Source organism: Amborella trichopoda, chromosome 6 (genome assembly GCF_054954075.1).
Source record: "Amborella trichopoda isolate Santa Cruz 75 chromosome 6, AtrichopodaSantaCruz75HAP2 v2.0, whole genome shotgun sequence".
In the NCBI taxonomy this organism is placed as follows: domain Eukaryota; kingdom Viridiplantae; phylum Streptophyta; class Magnoliopsida; order Amborellales; family Amborellaceae; genus Amborella; species Amborella trichopoda.
The window spans coordinates 9,943,992-9,953,227 of NC_142341.1; the positions used below are offsets into that span (position 1 = coordinate 9,943,992).

At 36.0% G+C, this 9,236-nt stretch overlaps 1 protein-coding gene across 1 annotated transcript; it reads left to right on the forward strand.

Annotated features, from left to right (window-relative positions):
- The first annotated feature begins 3,956 nt into the window (after nt 1–3,956).
- On the forward strand, nt 3,957–4,907 carry LOC105420966 (uncharacterized). Its single transcript, XM_011626661.1, has one exon. It carries the CDS (start codon nt 3,957–3,959, stop codon nt 4,905–4,907), a length of 951 nt encoding a protein of 316 aa, XP_011624963.1.
- Nucleotides 4,908–9,236: the final 4,329 nt, after the last annotated feature.

Sequence of the window (9,236 nt, forward strand, 5' to 3'; positions counted from 1 at the left end):
GTGCATTCGGATGAAGAAAAGCATGGCAAAGTATTTTTTTTTGAGGTGGAGAAATATGATGGTAAAAATAATCTTTCGAGCAAGAATGATGAAAGAATTTATTTGGCAAATGATAAATTCATAAAGCTATCGATTGAATATTGGCATGTTGAGTAAGTGATTTTTTTATCAAGGTGGAAATTATTGGATATGGTGATATCCAAAATCATCTACAGTAGAAAATTCTATATTATGTGAGATTGGAATTGATATCGATAAGTTTCCAAAAAGAAATAGAAATCCATAAAGATTAAGACTCTAGGATATATCTCTTGGTTCTTGAGATATATGTAAACACCTATAGGAAGTTTCCTATTTACTATGGACTCCTAACCTTATATATATGGGATAAAAGATGAAAGAATATGTGTGCCCTATTTGGGTCACCATAAGGAAAATGCGACTTCCTTTAGAGAAAGAGAGGCAGGGCCTCTTGTGTATAAGAGGCAAGGCCTCCCCTTAAAGAGAAGAGAGCTTCTTACAGAAAAAAACACCATGGATGTTCTTCCTGCAGATTGAGAGACTGATTTTTTATAGAAGATTTTATGTGGACTCCTCTTTTAGTGAGAGAAAGTCTCAGTTGCTCTTAAGGTTCTCTTCCTAGACAACAATTTAGCTGTAGAATAAAGATGAGTTCTTCCTGGACAATGTTTTAAATGTGGAATATAGATTGGTCTCTTCCTAGACAATGGTTTAGCTGTGGAATATAGATGGGTATCTTCTTAGATAATAGTTTAACTATAGAATAGATATAAGAGATCGATGGATAGTGCCAATCGGGAGAGACTGGTCTAAAGGTTTTGGTCGACTGGGTTTTGTAACTCTATGTCCTAAAATCTGTGTTTATTGGTATAGTGGATTTCAGTTTGTCGTGCCTGTGGATGTAACCCTTTTGGTGTGAACCACATAAATATTTTTGTTCTTGTGGTGTATATGTTTCATGATTTATTTCTCGTATTTGAACTCTTGCTCTCTTCTATTTTGTTTCTATCTATATAAGTACACAATCTTAATGGGATCCAACTTTTGGGATTTCTGTTTCCACATCTAATAGGGTTCTTGAATGCTAACAAGTGGTATCATAGCAGATGTTTTAGTAGAGGGCTAGTATTCGTGCATTCGGTGGAAGGAAAATACGCTAGTGGTGTTTTTTGAGGTAGAAAAATAGGATGACAAGAACAATCTTTCCAGCAATAATGATGAAAGAATTTATTTGGCAAATGATGAATTCATAAAGTTATCCATTGGGTGTTGACAAGGTGAGCAAGTGATTTTGATATTAAGGTGGAGATTACAGGATATGATGCTATAAAAAATCATCTACATTAGGAAATCCCATGTTATGTGGGATTGTGATTGGTATTGATTTTTTTAAAGGAAATAGAAATCGATGAAGATTAGGACTCTAGGATATATCTCTTGGTTATTGATATATATGTAAATACCTATAGGAAGTTTCCTATTTAGTATGGATTCTTAATCTTATATATATGGGATGAAGATTGAAAGAATATGTGTGCCCTATTTGGGTCATCATAAGGGAAATGTGTCTTCCTCTAAAAAAAGAGAGGCTGGGGCCTCTTATGTATGAGAGACAATGCCTCCTCTTAGAGAGAAGAGAGCTTCTTATGGAGAGAAACACTATGGATGTTTCTCCTGCAGATTGAGAGGCCGATTTTTGTAGAGAAGTGATTCTCATGTAGATTTTGGGTGGTCTCCTCTTTTAGTGAAAGAAAGTCTCAGTTGCACTTAATGTTCTCTTTCTGGACAACAATTTAGCTGTGGAATAGAGATGAGTTTCTTCCTAGACATTGGTTTCGATGTAAACTATAGATAGGCATCGTCTTAGAAAGTGGTTTAACTGTGGAATAGATATGAGAGATTAGTAGGTCGTGCCAATTTGGAGAGAGTGATCTGCAAGGGGTTGCTCGACTGGGTTTTGTCGAGGGTTAAATAGATAACTCCATGACCTAAAATGTGTGATATAACTTTCATTGGGATAGTGGGGATTTCAGTTTGTCATGCCCGTGGATGTAGCAATCTTGAGGTGAATCATGTAAATCTTTGTGTTCTTATGGTGTGTATGTTTTATGATTTCTTTCTCGTATTCGGGCTTGTGCTCTCTCTTATTTTGTTTCTAGTTGGATAAGTACATGATTTTAGTGGTATCCAACTTTTGGGATTTTTGTTTCCGCATCTAAGAGGGTTCTTAATTCCTAACTCGGATGGTCATTAGTAATTGTTACCTCCTTATACGAAAGGTAAATGGTCCCATGATATACATCCCATATATATATAACCATCATAAAATAATCCAAACAGTGCTGAGTTTGAAAGCTAGAATTAAATGTGCTCAGTAGTCAATGCAAGTAAAGCCTAAAACAGTCAAAAGACCATAGAAAACTACTTCGGAATCAAAACTTGTAATGTTTACTTAGCTAACACAATTAAGGTTACGCAAGAAATCACACTTGAGCTTGTGTATTATTGGCACGGATGGCCGTGAGGCTCTTAAAATTTTTTTTTACATTTATCTTTTGTTAAAAAATATTCTCCTAAATATAATATATATAAATAATATTTTATAAAAGATTTCAAACAGTAGTATGAAAGTTAATTTATCTATGTTATTTAGGAGGTTAGTTTCTCTGTGACTCATTGAGAAAAGAAACATTGGACCCCCTTCATTTTTATATATAAAGGACGTTAGAGAACAAGCTTAAACACGGTGAAAATTTGTTGAGGCTGTGGGGCTTCCTGAAAGTCAAGCTTCTCTCTCTAAAATGGTTCCTGAAAGAAAATTTGAGCTCAGCAGTTACTAGCCTCATGATATGGATCTAAGCTTGGTGCTCATTCTCAACCTTTATATTTGCTTCATGTATGGCATAATAAATTTAAGTCTTTATTTGTTTTTTGGGAAATTTATGTAGAGACATAGAAAACATTTATGGCATTATCAAATCGTCCATATTTTTAGAAATTTATGTGGAGGTCCCTCTTTGTTGTCACTTTCTTTATTCCAGTTTTGCCACCCATCTGATGTTGTGCACATCGCTTTGATTTCTACTTTAATTCTTCTATTTTTATTTTTGTGGTAATATGATGCCATAAATATCGACCAACCCATTTCAAGATGAGTCGGATATTCAAAACGTTAGACCATCCTATCATCCCATATTATAGTTATGAATGAGGCGGTCTGATGTCTTAAAAATTGGACAAAATTATAGAAAAGAAAAAAATTAGATCCGATGTTTGAGACATTGAGGCATCCAAATTATCATTAGTACTTTGTAGTGTGGACGGCTAGGAAGTATAATAAAGACCACACTTTTGATATCTTGGGTCGATAATCCAGGAAAATGTAGAGATTGAGGAAGATGTCACACACAGAATTAGAGCTGGGTGGGCGAAGTGGAGATGTGCAACTGAAATTTTATGTGATCGTCGCATACTGATGAAGCTGAAGGGAAAGTTTTATAGGACAACGGTGAGACCAGCTTTGCTCTATAGGGCAGAATGTTAGGCAGACAAAAAACAATATACTCATAGAATGAGTGCAACAAAATAGAGGATATTGAGATGGATGAGTGGCACGACAAGAAGGGATAGAATTTGAAATGAATCCATTTGGTAGAATTTAGGTATGACACTAGGTGATAAGATGAGAGAGAGAATAGACTTAGGTGGGCTGGCCATGTGTGGCACCGAACAAGTACAACACCTATTAAAATGTGTAATTCTTTATTTGATCTTTCGATTGTTGGCGTTAAATTTACCTGGTCGAATAATTGTACCATTAGTCTTTCAATGTCGAAATTGGATAGATTTTTGGTATCTGCAAATTAGGTGGATGCCTTTCCACTAGTCTCTGTTAGAGCTCTTCTTATCATATCCCCATTTTGTTATACACTAACATGGAGAGAGGTGGGGTGAAGCTTTTTAGGCTAGATATTAAGTGGTTGGAAGAGATGGAAGTGGTAGAAGTCATTAAAACCACTTGGCATAACACAATTTTTATTGGTTCCTTAGATTTTCAATTGCACAAAAAGCTATTCAATATTAAACATAAACTCATCGTTTGGAAGAAAGATAATAATTTCAATGTTCAGTCCAAAATCGATGAGGTCTTATATGAAATTGAAGCTTTGGACCAGCACGTTCAATCTATAGGTGTGTTAACCGAGGAGTTGATGGGTGAAAGGAATTCGAAGTTGAAATCTCTTCATAATCTTCGTAGAGTGGAGGAGCTATATTGGAAGCAAATATCAAGGACAAAATGGTTAAAGGAGAGTAATATGAATACTAAGTTCTTTCATTCTATTGCGAGTACGAGAAGAAGGAAAAATGATATTTCTGGTTTGACTATTCCCGGTATTGACGCAGATGATAGTGTGAAAATGGAAGGGGCTATTATTGACCATTTTAAGAAGGCTTTTTCCATAAAGGTGAAGTTTACTCCAAAACTAGAAAAAGTACCTTTTAAAGTTTTGACAGTAGATATGAGTTCTAATTTGGAGTGTAACATTTCTATGGAAGAACTAGAAGGGGTCGTTTTTGCTCTACTTAGTGATAAGGCTCTAGACCCAGATGGTTTTCCTCATTCTTTTTTCCATCGATTTTGGAACTTGATTAAGTCTGAATTATTAGAGATGGTTAGAGCTTTAACGACTAGGGGTGAGATATTCAAATGGGTTAATGCCACTTATATAGCTCTTATCCTTAAAAAATCAGTGATAGCAGAGTTATCAAATATTTGGCTCATCAATCTTCTGACCAGTCTTTATAAGATTATGGAAAAGGTATTGATTGAAGTTAGTCTTACATTTCTTATCTCTAACATTCAATCTGCTTTCATTCTAGAGTGAGAAATCAAATTTCTATAATCATTATTAAACTTGATATGGAAAAAACTTATGATAGAGTTGAATGGGGGGTGTCTATGAAAATTCTTAATATGGGTTTTGGGGCTAAATGGAGGAATTGGATCTTTGGATGTTTATCATCTGCCCATTTCTCAATACGTTTTAAGAAAAGCCCTATTGGTTTCTTTAAGGCTTCCAAGGATCTTGGCCAAGGGGACCCCATATCACCATTCCTTTTTTCTATCTATGCAAAATGATTTAGCCTAATGATTCATAAAGTGGAAGGTTGTTGGAATTTCTCTGGTTTTAAAGTGGCTAAGATGGGTTCAAGAGTTTCTCATTTGCAATATGTGAATGATATGCTTATTTTTTTTGAAGTAGATGAGACGCAAGTGAAAAATAGTGCTCGATTTTTAGATTGTTGTGAGGTGGCTTTGGGTTTGAAGGTCAGTTTCCATAAGACCTCAATGATAGGTATTAACTGTTCTCCGACCTTGATTAAATATTTATGAAATATTTTGGGTTGCTTGGTGGGCTCTTTCCCTTTTACTTATCTGGGAATGCTAATATCAAATTCTAAGCACTCTATAGTGGTTTGGGATAAGGTGTTAGAGAGAGTCCAAGTGCAGTTGGATATTTGAAAACCGAAATACCTGTCTATGGGTGGTAAGGTTACATTGCTAAGTTCTTGTTTAGCTAATTTACCAATCTACTTGATATCTCTTATTCAAATGCCAGCCTCAGTGATAAAAAAAATTGAAAGAGTGATGTGTAATTTTTTGTGGGGGTCTTTTGGGAAAGGAAGTATCACTTACTTTTGTGAGATCGTGTTTGTACCCCTAAGAGTGAAAGTGGTCTTGGCATTAGAAAGATAAAATATATGAATGAGGCTTTACTTTGTAAGTGGTGGTGGAGAAGTTTTTAGTATACATATCAGCTTTGGTTTCAGGTTTTGTCTTCAAAATATGGTCTGGATAAGCAGGGAATGTGGTTAGGAGGGGGTAGAAATAGAGAGATATCTTCTTTGTAGACGTCTATTTACAGATGTAGGCCAATTGATTATGAGTTATTTTCGTTGAAATGTTGGTTGTGGTGACAACATCTCTTTCTGGCATCATAAGTGGATATGTGATACCCCTCTGAAGCTTACTTATCCGGAACGTTTTGCTAAGGTTTCGCAACCTAATACTAAGGTTTTTGATATGGTTGAAGTGAGAGGTAATCGTGTTGCTTGGAATATTAATTTCCCATATAATATGCCGAGTGAAGATATTTATCTTCAATGGAATGATTTGATGGGTATCTTGGATTCGGTTTATATTTCCCAATGGGCAATAGATGGATTGGTTTGGGAAGTTAAGTGCGATGGGGTATTTTTGATCAAGTCTTGTTATAGGTTCTTTTTTCACGATAGAGGGAGATGGTCTTTACCTGTCGCTGCCAAAGTGTGGAAATGGCATGTTCGCCATAAGGTGTAGGTGTTTTTATGGTTAGCTTTCCAAAATAAGATTCTGATGGTGGATAATTTGATTAGGAGGGGTAAAATTTTACCTAACATATGTTTGATGTGTAAAGCGGATGAGGAATCTGGGGAGCATCTTCTCATCCACTGTCACGTTGCCTCAAGAATTTGGTACTGGTTATTTGGGCTACTTGGGGTTCATGCTTCACTGGCCCAATCTGTGATGGGTTTAGTGTCACAGTTAACCTTTAATTATTTACCTTCCGAGGGTATCTTGGTGTGGCAAATAGCGAGATGGCCTACTCTATGGGAACTATGGAAAGAAAGAAATAGACGGACGTTTGATGGAGAGAGTTTATCTTTTGATAGACTGCTGAATAAAGTCAAACTGTCTATTTGATCTTGGCTTTCAGTTACTAAGGAGGGTTAGGGGATTTCACAATCAGATGTTTTGTTGAATTTTCCAAATTTGTTTTTAATGGGTAGAATAAAAATGAGAACCATGAGTATTTGGGTGGTACCAAAGAGTGGGGGATTTAAGTTAAATTTGGATGGGAGCTCTTTGGGTAATCCAGGTTTGGCGGGCATTGGGGGTGTGGTGCGAGACTGTTTTGGAGAGGTCATCTTCTCATATGCTGGCCCTAGTGGTATAACTACGGCTAATCGATCGGAGTTATTGGCTTTGTTGCAAGGGTTATAAATTTTTTTCTCTAGAAACATCTGGAATAGTTGCACTATTGAAGGAGATTCAATGAACACAATTAATTGGTGCAAGAAGGAGCAGCGTATTCCATGGGAACTAAGGTCTAGCTGGTTGTAGATTATGGATCTGGTGGCTCCACTTTCAATTTCTTTTTTTAATGTGTTTTGCGAGGCAAATTCCTTTGCTGACTTTCTGGCTATAGGGGGGGCCTCTTTGTCCGCTCTATCTATCTCCTCTGATGTAATTTCTTTTGAGTAGATTTTATAAATAAAGTAAATAATATTTGTCAAAAAAAAGATTTGTATAGCCGATCCCAATTAATTGAAAAAAAACTATGATGATGATGATGATGACGACGACTTTGTAAAGTGGTAACATGGCCTTATGCTCTTGAATTTGGCCTGAGTTTTGATTCTTTTGGAATCAGTGTCGAACACACACATTAGAGAGGCAAAGGATGACTCCCACACGTGAGAAACTCATTTGATGCCCTACAATGCGCCAAATGCAATCAAGATCTCAAACCATGATAAATGTTGTTGCCCTATATTAGAATCAATTTACAGTATTTGTTTTAGATGATCAAGAGCCGGCCCAATATTTTGGGTGTGATGTTCCAACTATCAAACTAGCTACTTTTAACAAAAAAACAAAAGGGTTCAATATTTGAAACGTCGGACCAAACAAAAATGGGAAAAAAACTTTATAATATAGTTATCCAATATTTGAGACATCAAACAGTCTTATGTTTCATTTGAACCCTAATTGATCCCTAAACTCCAATAAAGTCCTAGAGTTCAAAAAACTAAAATAGAAAAAATAAAAAGAATTAGTATTATGTTTCAAACATAAATTACTGGGAAAATTAGAAAAAATAAAAAAATGCAAGAAAGTAAAAAATTTCGCATAAATTATGACAAAAATAAGTATTATGTAATAGGATTATATACAATTAGACCATTTACCTTTGATACAAGGAGTTCACAGTTACTTATAACCATCCGATGTGAAATTTGATAGCTTGAGTGTGTCACAAAGTCCGAAAAAATTTCTTTTAAACTTTGAGCTTGGTCAATGAAATAAATGTAGCCACCCAAGTTTACATCTAATAGTCAAGATTAATTGTGAATACCTTATACCAAAGGTAAATGCTCTCATTATATACTTTTCCTAATATAATATCGCAAATATCTTTCGGTTTTTCTATAAATTTTTCTTATATTTTTCATTCCTTTGCCTCTCACTTTTATGCGTATTAATGCATATGTATGAAGGAAGGCCATTGTGTTGAGCAATCATGTTACATCATAAAAATAAAAAAAAACTAAAGTTTAATCGGCAAGGGTCCTCATAAGTTTATCAAAACATTTTGAGAAAATTATGTACAGACTATATTAAGGTCGATTACAAAATAGGAACATGTTGTTCCCAAATTATGGGCAGCACCCCCCCACTAGCGTTTTTTTTCCCCGAGTTACCCCCTGTTAGGTACACCGAACAACAGATAAGTGGGTTTTTTTACGTTTAAATGATCAGAGCCCCACATTTTTGTTACCTGCAATCTCGGCAACTTTCTCCTCATCCCTCTCTTTCTCCATCTAATCTCTATCCCTTCCTCTCTCCCCGCTGCACCTGGTTTAGCTTTAGCGCACCTCATCCTTAGCCCCTCCCTCTCTTTCTCTCTCTAATCTCTATCCCTTTTTCTCTCTCCAAAATAAACATAGAGTCGCCACCAAACCAACCCAAAACCAGGTCCTTGAGATCCCTCTTCTTTGGTCTAAAATCCCCACAAAAAGACCCACCAAACACACCTCCAAATTTAGCTACAGAGGCTGGCTTCAAAAACCTGGCTCAGAACAGGGTCATGAGAGCAGGGGCAATAAATTTCCCTCTCAACAGGAGCCTTTCATAAATTTGATGCAATAAGATGACTGTGAATGGAAACGTTAGAGAGAGGAGAGAGAAAGATAAGAGAGAGATAGAGAGGAGAGATAGAGATATTATGGTGGGTAGCTCCATCTTAGGTTTTTCTCGTGGCAAGAGAGCAAATGTAGCCATGGATGAAGGGAACGAGGAGGGTAGAGAGAGAAAAGAGAAAGAGAAGAGAGAGAAAAGAGAAAGAGAAGAGAGAGAAAAAGCGCATGTTGGGTAATTCTCTCGGGAAGAT

Coding starts and splice junctions, on each gene's coding strand:
- LOC105420966 (XM_011626661.1), top strand. CDS start 3,957: ATGGAGAGAGGTGGGGTGAAGCTTTTTAGGCTAGATATTAAGTGGTTG.